The 17134-nt window shown below is 42.1% G+C and overlaps 1 protein-coding gene across 3 annotated transcripts in view; it reads left to right on the top strand.

The window, feature by feature from the left end:
• Positions 1-17134, top strand: part of ST3GAL3 (ST3 beta-galactoside alpha-2,3-sialyltransferase 3) — a 236808-nt gene that overhangs the window by 134468 nt on the left and 85206 nt on the right. For all 3 annotated transcript variants that reach the window (XM_049694077.1, XM_004266322.4, XM_033421903.2), the window contains one exon: positions 4050-4092. Coding sequence is in view for 2 of the 3 variants with exons in the window: in XM_004266322.4 (XP_004266370.1) it covers positions 4050-4092 (43 nt within the window). In the remaining variant the exon portion in view is untranslated. The remainder of the gene's footprint in view (positions 1-4049; positions 4093-17134) is intronic.

The following is a 17134-nucleotide window of genomic DNA, read 5'->3' as shown; positions in this document are numbered from 1 at the left end:
TCCCCTCCCTGCACAGGGCTTAGAACCAGCGGTGCCGACCCAGGGAGGGGATGTGCCCTGCTTGTCCTCCTCCTTCCACTCGTCCCCCAGTTGCTGGCTGCGGTTTTGGACCTCTCTGGAGTTGGTGGGGAAAGGAGAGGGAATGAGCAGAGAAGACACAAGATAGTGTCAGCACTCCCTGAACTGGCAAGTGTGTAAAGCTGACCCTTGTGGGGTTCTCTTGTAGACATTTTGGAGACCTCTCCATCTGGGGACCTCTCCTCTGTAGGTCTCCTGATATGGGCAATGCACTCACCAAAGCCTTGTCACTCACTCCTTCTGTAGCTCCTGGGACTCCTGGTGTCTGCTCTTGATTCTGTCTGCTGAGGACCCTTCAGCCTGCTGGATACATCTTTAGGAAAGGACCTAAAACAACCCAAACTAGCTTATTCATGCATCATTTTCTGCAACAAATTCTGGGAGTGCAGGCCAGTTGCCATGCAGCTCTATCCTTTGCAGCCAGTGCATCTTGTGTCCTTTATGTTTCTCAGGTAGAATTCAGACACCTGGCAGTCCACTGTATTCCCCATTCTTTAAGGGTCATGTTAAGCTTTTCTCACCAGGCTTGAGTAAGAGCCAAGTACTACCCATTTTTCCCCTGCAGGAAGGTGGAGTTCATAACACTGCTGTCTCCAAAGAAATTCTTCAAGTCCTCTCTCCCTTAATGTCTCACAACCAGTTCCTTTTATATTTGATGTTGGGAGAGCTTTTAGAATGATGTAACAAGTTTTCAGATATTTCCTTGGAAAATCTGCATCCTAGTCTAGCACCTCTCTTCAGTGTCTGAAACTTATCATCCTAGAGGCTTGGCTGAAACTGTCTTAGCATCTTAGCATCCTGTTGGATTTATGACCACTGTAACCAAATAATCCTGATAAGAACAGTTAACAAATATTTATTAAGTATGCAGCCACAAAAGAAAAACGCCTCCAGCCCTCTGCCAGTGTAGGACAGAGTTTACAAACTGTTAGCCTGCTGCCTGAATCCTGTCCATGGACATACTTTGGGTGATCCTCATAATCTTTCATTTTTTCTTGAATCTATTGCCAGTATTTACAAATAGAGGAATTTTAACCTCTGGAATTTAAGATCTAGATTCCTGGCTTTAAAAAAACAGAAGATGTGCGGGCTTCCCCGGTGGCGCAGTGGTTGAGAGTCCGCCTGCCGATGCAGAGGACGCGGGTTCGTGCCCCGCTCCGGGAGGATCCCACATGCCACGGAGCGGCTGGGCCCGTGAGCCATGGCCGCTGGGCCTGTGCGTCCGGAGCCTGTGCTTCGCAACGGGAGAGGCCACAGCAGTGGGAGGCCCGCGTACCGCAAAAATAAAAACAGAAAATGTGGCGACGCTGGGACTGCATTGCTGCCTGGCATAGTTAGCTGGAGGTGGTGGAGGCTGCCCCCTTTGACAGGAGGGACTCCATTCCCTCTTGGCTCTGTGACCTGAAGCCAATGTCAGTTGCCATTTATCATCATTGGGCTCATGCAGTTACCTTTTCTTAAATTAAGGACTAAAGTGAAATATTCCTGGTACTCCTGTTTCTTAACAAAAGAGAAAAAAATAGATAGTCCAAAAGCGCCATGGAAGGGAGAGACATAATTTATTTAGAGATACAAAGTATTCTTATGTGTTTAACGTGCAGTTAGTGTGTTTGTGTACGTGTGTGTGTAAAAGACAACTTAAGATGCCATTGGAAAATAACCCATAAATATAATCATGGTTACTATACAAAAATATGTGGTGAGAAAAAGACATTTCAACAGGATTTGTTTTTAGTGCAGCTAAAATAAGTTGTGTGATTTGCTGCAGGAGGGCATTACATTCTCCCACTTCCCTGGCTTATGTTATGTTCTTACTTGGCCCCTGATGTTTCAGTTTGCAGCAAGGGGAAAATATTCTCTGGCCTCTCTGCAGGGAATCAGCCAAAATGTGGATTCATTGTATATCCAAGGGGGCCTTAGCTCAGATCTGAGAAGGAGTAACAGGATAGTTTCCCCAAGGCTATGGCCACTTGGAGAAAAAGCAACAGGTGTTGGCAAGTTAATGAGGTTTTCTTTTTCATGGAATGATAAGATAGGATTGTTGAAAGAGTATTCAACTTTGAAACTAACTCTTTTGGCAAATTTTGTTTTCAGTTTATTTTTTAAATTGAAACCTTATTGATTTTTATAAGTTCCTGTTAAGCAAAGTCTGTTATCCATTTATCTGAATTAGAGCAAAACCAGAATTATTTTGAGGAAAGGCTTTCACTTGCCCAAGTATATTCTCTTAGGAAGCAAGCCTTCTGTTGAGTTGTGTGTTGGAATTGTTATATCTTCAGCTTTAAGAAGAGGAATTATTCTCTCCCTGCAGCTCTGCTGCTTATGAAAGTGTGCAGTCTGGCCTTAATTGGCCTTGCAGAGTGGCTCCTGTGAGGTTCTTGTCAGTGTGTGTAATTTCCCTCTTTTTGCCATTCATTGTTTATTAAAGACCGAGTTCTTTGAAAGCTGTGCTGCATGGCCTTTTCCAAACAGTTGTTTGGTCTTGGTATTGGGTTTTACCCTCAGATTAAGCGAGGCCAACTAACTACATTCCTAGACCACCTTATTTTGGCACAGCTACTTTACACACACACACACACACACACACACACACACACACACACACACACTTTGCAATCATTGAATAAAGCTATATGAAACAATCTTATGACACTTCCTGTCATTTCTTTATACAAATATTTTTGAGGACACAGAGGAAACTTCCCTAAATTCTTAGTATCAGGAAGAGCTGGGGGTTGGGGAGGGGGGTGGGATGAATTGGGAGATTGGGATTGACATGTATACACTAATATGTATAAAATAGATAACTAATAAGAACCTGCTGTATAAAAAAAATAAAATAAAATAAAATTGCAAATCAAAAAAAAAAAAGGAAGAGCTGGGATTCTCCTGGTTTATATTATGGACACTGTAAACCATTAAAACAGTGCGTTGCCTTTAGTTTTAGCTGTGAGAAACCTTGGGGATATATCTATAATCCTCTTCCAGCAAGCACATAAAACCTTAGGACAACCACTTTTGGTATTCTTATCCTGGCTGCTTTTTACTATTTTTCCTATGCTGATTTCCCCTTTGCCTACAAGATTTTTAAAAAGATTTCTTCTTTTTAAAAATCTTGTACTTCAGGGCTTCCCTGGTGGCGCAGTGGTTGAGAGTCCGCCTGCCGATGCAGGGGACACGGGTTCATGCCCTGGTCCGGGAAGATCCCACATGCCGCAGAGTGGCTGGGCCTGTGAGCCACGGCTGCTGAGCCTGCGCGTCCGGAGCCTGTGCTCCGCAACGGGAGAGGCCACAACAGTGAGAGGCCCGCGTACCACAAAAAAAAAAAAAAAAAAAATCTTGTACTTCAGAAAATTTTGTAAAACTGCTTCAACTTTGTTTTAGAATGAGGGAAGATATAGAGAAATTAAGTACAATATCAATGATTTATCATTTGTTGCAAACATATTACCAATTTGTTTTTAGATTTCATTTTAAATTTCCTGTCCTTTATGAAATCAGGTCTATCGCTTCTTTGTGATTGTCATGAAGAGGATCATTGCCATGGATTTGAGCACCCCTTGCTACCATATTTTTGCCCCATAGTTAACATGACTGATTCAACATAAATCTTAGAGCTTATAGCTTAGAGGAAGCAGAGGTTACTTCTGACACTCTTACTTCTCCAAGGGTCCCATTTAGTGGCTAAATTTCAGTTTCAAGTACCACATTTGAACAGGAGGACAGTTATATGTCAGCATAGGGGTGGTTGGCCTATAAGGCCTGGGAAATACCTGGCATTGAACCTCGTCCTTCACAAGACAGATGTTCAGCAAGAGTTTGGTGACTTAAATTTACTTGCGGCTTATGTGTTTGGATCTGGAAGCAGTTGCCCGCCCTTGTGGTCTGGGTCTGGGTTGGGGAGTGTAATCTACTAGTGTCAGTAGTGGCTTGACACCAGTGACATTTTCTGCTTTGTTTTTCTTTTTCAGAATATGATCGGTTGGGCTTCCTCCTGAAGTTGGACTCTAAACTGTGAGTAGAATGAGACAGTTCCTTGACTCTGTTGTAGAGAGGTCTGAGAGCTGGGGGCCAACCTCCAAGGGCCAACCTCCAGCTCTCATCACACCTGTGGTTGTTGGTGGATCCCTGGGGCCTCTGTCCTCAGTCTGTCAGCTGAAGCTTAGAGCACATTACAGTCTGCAGGGGCCTGGAGAGGATGAGATTGTGGGTGCAAACATAAGGCCTTAGATTTGGCTGGCACAGGAAGCTTGTTACAGAAGGAGCTCCTGCCAGGAGTTTGAAGGACAAGGAGGAAAGGCTTCTGCTGCAGAGTGGAGGATGATGGAGTCACAGCAGGAGGCATTGCAAAGCCTTTCAAAGATGCTCTGCAGCCAGGCAGGCAAAGCCTTCTGTGCTCAGGCTTCCTGCATGCTTTAACTCCTGTCTCTCTCCCACAGGTCGATCCTCCCTTTCCCTTCTACTCTTCTATATGTTTTTTATCTGTGTCTGAAATCCCCTTTCCTTGCATGTCCACTAGGAAAACTTAAAGTCCACCTCCTTCCTATACAGATTTAATTGTCTCTTCCTCTGCTTCCTGTGAATTTTCTACCTCTGACACCCATTATCTCATTATACTATAATTAACTGTGTAATAGTTATTAATTTATTAAGAGCACAGGCTCGGAACCAGGCCATGCTTGGTTCAAATCCCAGATTGCCATTTACTTTCTTTGTGATTTGGGGCGGACCACTTAACCACTCTGAACCTCACTTTCACCTGTAACATGAGGACATCAGTATATCTACCTCACAGGGTCATTGTAAGGATTGAAATGAAATGGTGAATTTATGGAGGCTTTCAGATAGGTATCTAATTCTTTCAGAGTCCTTCCCTGTCCTGGCCCTCTTGGTCTCCCTAGCACCTAGGCAGCGCTGCCATATGTTTGTTAGGTGCTCAGTAAACACTGAATTCATGGCTGCATGGATGGCTGCATGGCTGCACGGATAACAGGTGGATGCCTGTGTGCTTCCCTTATTAGACTGGGTTTCCTGGAGATTGGGCTCTATCCAGTCTGCATTCGTGCCCTGCACAGGACCCCTCACGTGGTGGATGTGCAGGAAATGGTTGCAGAACTGCCTGTGGCTCCTTTCTGTGGTTAGTCATCTTTGTACACCTCTGCCCCTGTCCTGTACCAGACAGACGTGAAAGATCAGAATTGTGTCTCTTTCTTTCCTCTCTTGCATGAGACCTTGACCACAGCTGCTTCTGATAGTGACGGCTGCACCTACATACGAGGCATCAAACCCAGGGTTATTTGGCTTTCCCACTGAATTGTCTGGCATCTAGCCCCTTTTCCTGGCAACTGGCTTCTTGGCTCTGGTGCCTCATACTATGAGTTCAGGTGTTGTAATTCTCCCAGCTTTTATACATCATGGAGGCAGCCATGAGGGAAGAACAGTTTCTTCTATATACCAAGCTAGTATAGACATGTCAGTCACATGTTAACATCTAGGGAATGGGGCTTGATTATGCTGGAAATCCACAGGCTTCTTCCTTAGAAAATTCTTAATTTAGTGCTCTGGGCAAAAAACAAATCAAGCATAAGCTATAAGCAAGTGAAATGCCTCCAGAACAGAAGAGATGTAGTAATTTACCAAGTTGAATCACATTGATGAACAAAAGACATGTTATCCAGGACACGTTAACTATACTATTTAAACTGTCTTCAGCAGTGTAAGGAGGGGAATTAAGAGGACACTCCTGCCCTGCTGACCTGACAGTTGGGTGGTACACAGTAAGCTGTTGTATAGCTTTCTTTTGTGTACCAGACCAGTTCCATAAAACATTTGAGTCAACTTGGTCTTTAGCCTGGGAAACTGGCTTGGCTTCATTATATTTAACTCACAATTTAAGGTATAAGCTAGACCTTTCCTGCCTCTTACTGTAAAAACTTTTCTAATCCAATGCTATCTTCAGAACAAAGCACAGATACATGGGAAAGGTTTTTACCTGCTTCCAGGGAGAAGTTTCCAAGTTAAGGATCCTGGGTTTTGGAGGTAATTCCTTAGCAATATTCAGATCTCCCCTTATGAAGTCTTTCTCTGTTGTGTCGTGTTCTATTTCTGATGTATAGGCAAGGACCTGAACTTGGAACAGAACTGGATTTGAATTCTGCCCCTTCTGCTTAGAATTATATGACCTTAGATAATTCATTTTGGCTCTCCGAATCACAATTTTCCTTTATGAAAAACGTAGATAATAATACCCATTTCCTCAGGTTTTTATGAAGAATAAAAGAAAGCATTCTATGAGTAAATATACAAATGTAGGAATTTCTCTTTGTTTATCTTGATTGGATTAATTTAGCGTCTATAGTGTATGAATTCATATGTTCTGGAAAATTTTTAGCCATTATCTCTTTAAATTTTGCCCCTGCCCCATTCTCTCTCTACTCCTCCTCTGAAACTCTGATTCAGTGTAAGACTTTCTCATTCTAGCCTCCAGGTCTACTAACTTCCACATTTTCCATCTTTTGATCCTTTCTGCATTGAACTGGAACCCCAAAGGACTCAACTTAAGGATAAACTAGAACTAAACCTGTACCTCTAAATCAGGACTGCAGGAAACATTCCCAGAGCTCTGAGCAGATCAGGGCAGTAAGTCAATAAAAAAGAAACGCTTGATACTCACAGCCAGGGCTTTCATCACTCAGGTGATCCACGGACTTCAAGCTATGAACTCCGTCCAAGGTCTTCCAGACTGGCAGTGCCTCCAAGCTCCTGGCAGAAGCAATTGCAGTCCCTCTCTGGAGGAAGACATGAATTCCTCACAGATAACTTTTCAAGGGAATGAATAGCTCACAGGAAAAACTACTAAGCACATAAGAAAACAAGACTCCATTAGAGAGAACCATGAACAACAGACAACAGAGGGGTACCCACAAAGACTTCTGAATTTGGAATTACCAGACACAGTTTATAAAGCAATTAGATAGATTGGTTCAAGATGGCAGAGTAGAAGGACGTGCTCTCACTCCCTCCTGCGAGAGCACCGGAATCACAACTAACTGCTGGACAATCATCGACAGGGAGACACTGGAACTCACCATAAAAGATACCCCACATCCAAAGACAAAGGAGAAGCCACAATGAGACGGTAGGAGGGGCGCAATCACAATAAAGTCAAATCCCATAACTGCTGGGTGGGTGACTCACAAACTGGAGAACACTTATACCACAGAAGTCCACCCACTGGAGTGAAGGTTCCGAGCCCCACATCAGGCATCAGAACCTGGGGTCCGGCAACGGGAGGACGAATTCCTAGAGAATTAGACTTTGAAGGCTAGTGGGATTTGATTGCAGGATTTCGACAGCACTGGGGGAAATGGAGACTCCATTCTTGGAGGGCACACACAAAGTAGTGTGCACGTCGGGACTCAGGGGAAGGAGCGGTGAACCCATAGGAGACTGAACCAAACCTACCTGCTGGTGTTGAAGGGTCTGCTGCAGAGGCGGGGGCTGGCTTGGCTCACCGTGGGGACAAGGACATTGGCAGCAGAAGTTCAGGGAAGTACTCTCTGGCGTGAGCCTTCCCAGAGTCCACCATTAGCCCCACCAAAGAGCCCGGGTAGGCTCCAGTGTTGGATCGCCTCAGGCCAAACAACCAAAAGGAAGGGAACCCAGCTCCACCCATCAGCAGACAAGCAGATTAAAGTTTTACTGAGCTCTGCCCAGCAGAGCAACAGCCAGCTATACCCACCACCAGTCCCCCCCATCAGGAAACTTGCACAAGCCTCTTAGATAGGCTCATCCACCAGAGGGCAGACAGCAGAAGCAAGAACTACAGTTCTGCAGCCTGTGGAAAAAAAAACACATTCACAGAAAGATAGACAAGATGAAAAGGCAGAGGGCTATGTACCAGATGAAGGAACAAGATAAAACCCTGAGAAAAACAACTAAATGAAGTGGAGATAGGCAACCTTCCAGAAAAAGAATACAGAATAATGATAGTGAAGAAGATCCAGGACCTCGGAAAAGGAATAGAGGCAAAGATCGAGAATATGAAAGAAATGTTTAACAAAGACCTAGAAGAATTAAAGAACAAACAAAGATGAACAATACAATAACTGAAATGAAAACTACACTAGAAGGAATCAATAGCAGAATAACTGAGGCAGAAGAACCGATAAGTGACCTGGAAGACAGAATGGTGGAATTCACTGCTGCGGAACAGAATAAAGAGAAAAGAATGAAAAGAAATGAAGACAGCCTAAGAGACCTCTGGGGCAACATTAAATGCAACAACATTCGCATTATAGGGGTCCCAGAGGGAGAAGAGAGAGAGAAAGGACCCGAGAAAATATTTGAAGAGATTATAGTCGAAAACTTCCCTAACATGGGAAAGGAAATAGGCACCCAAGTCCAGGAAGCACGGAGCGTCCCATACAGGATAAACCCAAGGAGAAACACATCGAGAAACATAGTAATCAAATTGGCAAAAATTAAAGACAAAGAAAAATTATTGAAAGCAGCAAGGGAAAAACGACAAATAACATACAAGGGAACTCGCATAAGGTTAACAGCTGATTTTTCAGCAGAAACTCTACAAGCCAGAAGGGAGTGGCATGACATATTTAAAGTGATAAAAGGGAAGAACCTACAACAAAGATTATTCTACCCGGCAAGGATCTCATTCCGATTCAATGGAGAAATCAAAAGCTTTACAAACAAGCAAAAGCTAAGAGATTTCGGCACCACCAAGCCAGCTCTACAACAAATGCTAAAGGAACTGCTCTAAGTGGGAAACACAAGAGAAGAAAAGGACCTACAAAATCAAACCCAAAACAATTAAGAAAATGGTAATAGGAACATGCATATCTATAATTACCTTAATCATGAAAGGATTAAATGCTCCAACCAAAAGACACAGGCTCGCTTAATGGATACAAAAATAAAACCCATTGATATGCTGTCTACAAGAGACCCACTTCAGACCTAGGACACATACAGACTGAAAGTGAGGGGATGGAGAAAGACATTCCATGCAAATGGAAATCAAAAGAAAGCTGGAGTAGCAATACTCATGTCAGATAAAATAGACTTTAAAATAAAGAATGTTACAAGAGACAAGGAAGGACACTACATAATGATCAAGGGATCAATCCAAGAAGAAGATATAAAAATTATACATATATATGCACCCAACATAGGAGCACCTCAATACATAAGGCTACTACTAACAGCTATAAAAGAGGAAATCGACAGTAACACAATAATAGTGGGGGACTTTAACACCTCACTTACACCAATGGACAGATCATCCAAACAGAAAATTAATAAGGAAACACAAGCTTTAAATGACACAATAGACCAGATAGATTTAATTGATATTTATATGACATTCCATCTGAAAACAGCAGATTACACTTTCTTCTCAAGTGCACGCGGAACATTCTCCAGGATAGATCACATCTTGGGTCACAAATCAAGCCTCAATAAATTTAAGAAAATTGAAATCATATCAAGCATCTTGTCTGACCACAATGCTATGAGATTAGAAATCAATTACAGGGAAAAAAAACGTAAAAAACACAAACACATGAAGGCTAAACAGTATGTTACTAAATAACCAAGAGATCACTGAAGAAATCAAAGAGGAAATCAAAAAATACCTAGAGATGAATGACGATGAAAACATGACGATTCAAAACCTACGGGATGCAGCAAGAGCAGTTCTAAGAGGGAAGTTTATAGCAATACAATTCTACCTCAAGAAACAAGAAAAATCTCAAATAAACAATCTAACTTTACACGTAAAACAGCTAGAGACAAAATTCAACACCCACTTATTATAAAAACTCTCTGGAAAGTGGGCATAGAAGGAACCTACCTCAACATAATAAAGGCCATATATGACAGACAAACCCACAGCAAACATCATTCTCAGTGGTGAAAAACTGAAAGCATTTTCTCTAAGATCAGGAACAAGACACGGATGTCCACTCTCGCTGCTATTACTCAACATAGTTTTGGAAGTCCTAGCCATGGCAATCAGAGAAGAAAAAGAAATAAAAAGAATCCAAATTGGAAAAGAAGAAGTAAAACTGTCACTGTTTGCAGGTGATATGATACTATACGTAGGGATTCCTAAAGGTGCCACCAGAAAACTACTAGAGCTAATCAATGAATTTGGTAAAGTTGCTGGATGCAAAATTAATGCACAGAAATCTGTTGCATACCTATACGCTAATGATGAAAAATCTGAAAGGGAAATTAAGGAAACATTCCCATTTACCATTGCAACAAAAAGAATAAAATACCTAAGAATAAACCTACCTAGGGAGACAAAAGAACTGTATGCAGAAAACTATAAGACACTGATGAAAGAAATTAAAGATGATACCAACAGTTGGAGAGATACACCATGTACTTGGATTGGAAGAATCAATATTGTGAAAATGACTCTACTACCCAAAGCAATCTACAGATTCAATGCAATCCCTATCAAATTACCAATGGCATTTTTTACAGAACTAGAACAAAAAGTCTTAAAATTTGTATGGAGACGCAAAAGACCCCTAGTAGCCAAAGCAGTCTTGAGGGAAAAAAACAGAGCTGGAGGAATCAGACTCCCTGACTTCAGACTATACTACAAATCTACAGTAATCAAGACAGTATGATACTGGCACAAAAACAGAAATATAGATCAATGGAACAGGATAGAAAGCCCAGAGATAAACCCATGCACCTATGGTCAACTAATCTATGACAACAGAGGCAAAGATATACAATGGAGAAAAGACAGTCTCTTCAATAAGTGGTGCCAGGAAAACTGGACAGCTACATGTAAAAGAATGAAATTAGAACACTCCCTAACATCATACACAGCATACACAACTCAAAATGGATTAGAGACCTAAATGTAAGACCGGACACTATAAAACTCTTAGAGGAGAACATAGGAAGAACACTCTTTGACATAAATCACAGCAATATCTTTTTTGATCCACCTCCTAGAGTAATGGAAATAAAAAGAAAAGTAAACAAATGGGACCTAATGAAACTTCAAAGCTTTTGCAAAGCAAAGGAAACTACAAACAAGACGAAAAGACAGCCCTCAGAATGGGAAAAGGTATTTGCAAATGAATCAACGGACAAAGAATTAATCTCCAAAATATATAAACAGCTCACGCAGGTCTATATTAAAAAGACAAACAACCCAATCAAAAAATGGGCAGAAGACCTAAATAGACATTGCTCCAAAGAAGACCTAAAGATGGCCAAGAAGCACATGAAAAGCTGCTGAACATCACTAATTATTAGAGAAATGCAAATCAAAACTACAGTGAGGCATCACCTCACACCAGTTAGAATGGGCATCATCAGAAAATATACAAACAACAAATGCTAGAGAGGGTGTAGAGAAAAGGGAACCCTCTTGCGCTGTTGGTGGGAAGGTAAATTGATACAGCCACCATGGAGAACAGTATGGAGGTTCCTTAAAACCTAAAAATAGAACTACCATACGACCCAGCAATCCCACTACTGGGCAGATGCCCAGAGAAAACCATAATTCAAAAAGACACATGCACCCCAGTGTTCATTGCAGCACTATATGCAATAGCCAGTTCGTGGAAGCAACCTAAGTGCCCATTGACAGACAAATGGATAAAGAAGATGTGGTACGTACATACAGTGGAATATTACTCAGCCATAAAAAGGAACGAAACTGGGTCATTTGTAGAGACGTGGATGGATCTACAGACTGTCATACAGAGTGAATTAAGTCAGAAAGAGAAAAACAAATATCATATATTAACGCATATATGTGGAACCTAGAAAAATGGTACAGATGAACCAGTTTTCAGGGCAGAAATTGAGACACAGATGTGGAGAACAAACGTATGGATACCAAGGGGGGAAAGTGGTGTGGGTGGGTGGTGGTGGTGTGATGAATTGCGAAATTGGGATTGACATATATACACTAATATGTATAAAGTGGATATTTAATAAGAACCTGCTGTATAAAAAAATAAAATAAAGTTCCAATATTCAAAAAAATAAAGCAGTTAGATATACTCTATTTAAGGAAATAAAGATAATATTGAACTATACAGATGTAATAGGGAACTATAAAAAGCAAAACATTAGATTGGAAAAACAAAACTAATAGAATTGAAAAATACAGTGACCAAAATTAAAAATTCAGTAGAAGGATTTAGCAACAGATTAGATACAACTGAGGACAGAATCAGTGAACTGGAAGTTAAGTCAGAATAAATGACCTGTAACAAGGTTGGCCAGCTCTTTTTGTAAAGAGTCAACTGGTCAATATTTCTGAGTTTGGGGGGCTTTGTTGTCTCTGTCACAACTACTCATCTCTGCTGCTGTAACATGAAAGCAGCCATAGAGAACACTTAGACAAATGAGTATGGCTGTAGCTATATTCCAACAAAACTTTGTCTATGGACACTGAAATTTTAATTTCATATAATTTTTATGTCATTAAATATTATGCTTCTAATTTTTAAACCAGCCATTAAAATGTAAAAGACATTCTTAACTCACCGACCATACACAAAACAGATAGTGGGTCAGATTTGCCTCACAAATCATACTTAGCTGGCCCTTCACTGAGAATGCAGCAGATATATCTGCATGGGAATGGCCTCCCCGCCCCAGGTGTTTTCTATTCTTAAGAACCTATTACAGTTGACCCTTGAACATTTGAACTGCAGTGCATCCACTTACATGTGGATTGTTTTCAACAGTACCTACTACAGTACTACATGATCTGTGACTGGTTGCATCTGAGCATGCAGAATCATGGCTATGGAGGAACTGCCTATATGGAGGGCTGACTCTAAGTTATATGCGGATTTTTGACTGCATGCAGGGTCAGTGCCCCTAATCATGTTGTTGTTCAAGGGTCAACTGTTTATAGAAATACACTTAAAATATCTCTATATCCAATGATACTCCAAGAACCTGGAAATAGATGTCTTGGATTTTTTTGGTCTTTATTATATTCTTTTAATTATGTCTTTGTGGAATAAATGATTTCTATTTCCTTTGAGAATTCCCTGCTACTTGTGTCTTCATGACAGAATCACTTGTCAGTGCTGTGAAGATTATTTAAAATACTTATATGCAGTGAGCTGTACAAAACCTTGTCTTTTAACTGCAAACTCTATTGTTCAGGAGGGCAATATTTTTTGGAGGTTAAAAATGTGGGCTGTGCTGGGCTTCCCTGGTGGCGCAGTGGTTAAGACTCTGCCTGCCAATGCAGGGGACACGGGTTTGAGCCCTGGTCCTGGAAGATTCCCACATGGCGCAGGGCCACTAAGCCCCTGCGCCACAACTACTGAGTCTGTGCTCTACAGCCCGCGAGCCACAGCTCCTGAGCCCACGTGCCACAACTAGTGAAGCCCGCGTGCCTAGAGCCTGTGCATCGCAACAATAGAAGCCACTGCAACGTGCACCACAATGAAGAGTAGCCCCCACTCGCCACATCTAGAGAAGCATTGCTTCTGCGCACAACAACGAAGGCCCAACACAGCCAAAAATAAAAATAAAATAAATAAATTTATTTTAAAAAAATGTGGGCTGTGGAGTCAGACGTTGATTTTTAAAGCCCAGTTCCACATCTTACTAGCTATAATCTTGAGCGAGTTATTTAACTGTTATTGCTCAGTTTCTTACTATAAAGTGGGATCATAATAATTGCCCAAGTATGAGATTCAACCTATCCATTTACCTTTATTAGTGTCTGGTAAACTGGGAAGGCTATAGCCCCAAAATCAAACCTTAACCTCAGCTTGCCTCCTGCTTCTTGCCCCAGATTTCATTTCTTCGACTCATTCATTTAGCAAATATTTCGTGAGTACCAACTGTGCTTTGTAATTGGGATAAAACCGTGAAATTTTTAAGCCATATGAACAGCCTTGTAAGCTTGATTGGAAAGGATGTCTTGTGAGCTGAAGTCTTAGTGAAGGGGGAGAGAGTAAATGAGAACAGCAAGGGAGGGTAGGAGGTAGTATTTCTGGATAGCATGAGCAATGAACAGGTTTTCTTTTCTTTTTTTTAAGGAAGGTGACATACTGGTGACTCGGAAGCATAAATGGAGTACAAGGAGGATATGAGGGACCTTCAGATGCATGGGGTATAGAAGAAAGAGCAGCCTCCATCACATAGGGCTGTAGAGGAAATGGTGTTTTCAGTGAAGACCCAGGTTTCTATGAAATTAGAAGATGGAAGGAACATTCACTGAAGAAGTCGAGGCTTCATGGAAGACAGTGGAAAGTTAGAATATGGTGAGGTGGGAGAGAAGTGGGAGATTGAATCATGAAGAAGAAGGAGACAGCAGTGACTTGAGCATGAGAAAACTGATGAGGATGTCATTGAGGGAGTGAATAACCAGGATGTGAGGCTGGCGTGTTGGGTTTTGTTGGCCTCAAAGTTGTCCAAGGATTAACCTTGTGTTCCCTGGGGGGTAGGCACTCAGGCTGCTCAGTGCAGTCAGCTGCAGCCCAATTGGATGATGCCTCCAGAGGGTTCAAGTCTGGTCCCTGGAGAGGCTCTGGCTTCCCAAAAAGGAGTCTACTGTTCAAAGTGGAGGGTCCTAGGGAAAGGCTCAGGGCTACAGTCTGCTGCCCAGACATCGAGGTAAGCGCTTCCTCATTCATTCAACAGCTTCCTTGAGCAGCTACTGTGTATCATGTTCTATGCTCTGAAGATATACCAGTGAACAAGGTGGTCAGTAAACAAAAGGTGTGATAAACAAGTAACGTTTTCAGTGTCTTGGAAGGTGATGAGTGCTATGGAAGAAAATAGAGCAGGACAAGGGAATGCTGGAGAAGAGATTGAAAGTTTAAATGGGACGGTCAGGGCAAGCCTCAATGAAAGGTAGATTTGAGCAAAGACTCAGTGGAAGAGAGGGAGTTAGCCCTGCCTGTATCTAGAGGCAGAGCACTCAGACAAAACCCTAAGGAAATCTCAGTCTTGGTTATGAGGAACATGACACCGGAGCTGGGGAATGTGCCCATTAGTCCAGCAGAGACAGGAACCATCTGGAGTCTTGAAGGTGCCAGATCCTGGTGTCCAGGTGTGTTTTTCCTGAGCTGATGTCAGCCTTCTAGAAGCTGATTTAATTAAATGGTGGTGTCATCTGTTTCAGCTGGGTGTAGGTGGGTGCTCCGTGTGCTGGGAAAGCTCCTGTCTGTATGATGTTTTATGGTTGCCATGTGGGCAAGAGCATGGAGGCGTTAATGCTCAGTCTCATTTCATAAGGAATTCCTTGTGAAGACAAGGATATAGGAGCCAAAACTAACAACTTTTAACCCCCAAAGGCTTGTGAAAACCAAGCCAATTGTGAAAGACCTATAAACATGGGGCAGTCTACAATACACCCTGAGGCATAGCTTACTATTTCCAGAACAGCCTGTCAAGTTCCCTATGGCTGCATGGGGAACTTTCCCCTGGGGGGAAAGTGTTTATTGAGCACCTACCATATGCCAAAAGCCAAATTCCTACTTTGTAGCTCACCTGGAGCTCTCAGCACTGTGGTTCTTAACCTTGACTGAATACTGGAATCACCTGGGGAGCTTAAGAAATTACTGACACCTGCCTCCCACCCCTAGAGATTCTGAAGTCATTGGGTTGAGGTGTAGCCTGGGCTTTGGGATTTTTAAAGCTCCCCATATGAGTCTAATACTGCTCTAAAAGATTCCATATCCTGTCTGAGGAACTCTTCACTTTCCCAGGTGATTGATACCAAAAATAAACTCACCTTTGAGGTGAGGCCCCTGCCTGTACATAGGACGTGTCTATATACAGTGTTTCTCAGCACAGGACTTCACCACCCAGACATTCTGATTTAGTTGATCAGGAATCAGTTACCTTAATGTTTAAAAGTTCCACCAGGTGATTCTAACATGCCAGGGTTGAGAACCAGGGTATAGCCTTCAAGCCTATCACTATAACCATATCTGAATATAGCATAATGACTACCGCAGAATGTAGTAGTAGTTATGTTAGGACAGTTGGATTGTGAGTACTTTATTCCTTTTGAGTTTACCTTTTCTGTATTGTCCTTATATACCTTTAAAATGAAAAAAATATATCTGGATGTGCCTTCTTTTCTGTAATTAAAAAAAAAGAAAACTTTCGGGACTTCCCTGGTGGTCCGCATTTCCACTGCAGGGGGCGTGGGTTCGATTCCTCATTGGGGAACTAAGATTCTACATGGCGCGTGGCGCAGCCAGAAAAATAAAACCCAAAACCGCCCCCCCCCAAAAAAAACGCAAACTTTCATTATGATCTCTAGGTCTCTAAATACTATTTTCAAAAATCCATTTTATATTAATTTTTGGTTACCAGCCCTTTCTCTAGTTTTTTTCTTCATGGTCTTTTAAAATCTGAATCAATTGAAGAGTTTCCTGTAAATTCTATTGGCCTATTTAAATAGTTCTTCATTATCTATACTGGGAATAAATATTTGTGTAAAAACTTAATATCTGTCTTTTCTATGCTGTCAAAGCTCCAAGAGGTCTAAGGATGAGACACGATAAGTCTGGAGGAATGAGCAGACCAAATCATGCAGGGCTTTAGAGATAACAATAAGAAGTTTGGGCTTCATCTTGAAGGCCAAAGGTGGCATCGAAGTATTTTAAGCAGTTGAAAAGCATTAGTTTTGACTTGTAGGAAGGTGATTTTGCCTGTGGGAAGGTAGATGGGTTGGAGAGGAGCAGAAGTGGAAAGGGAAATAAGACTTAGGAGACCTTCATAGAAACAAAGAGTAGGGGGACTTCCCTGGTGGCGCAGTGGTTAAGAATCCCCCTGCCAATGCAGGGGACACGAGTTCAAGCCCTGGTCCGGGAAGATCCCACATGCCGCGGAGCAACTAAGCCCATGCATCACAACTACTGAGCCCACACTCTAGTGCCCATGAGCCACAACTACTGAGCCCACGTGCTGCAACTACCGAAGCCTGCGCACTCTAGTGCTGGTACTCTGCAACAAGAGATGCCACTGCAATGAGAAACCCGCATACTGCAATGAAGAGTAGACCCTGCTC

This window comes from Orcinus orca, chromosome 1, assembly GCF_937001465.1.
Source record: "Orcinus orca chromosome 1, mOrcOrc1.1, whole genome shotgun sequence".
NCBI lineage: Eukaryota > Metazoa > Chordata > Mammalia > Artiodactyla > Delphinidae > Orcinus > Orcinus orca.
Note: the sequence above shows the minus strand (reverse complement) of the source record. Positions and strands in the feature narration are given on the sequence as shown.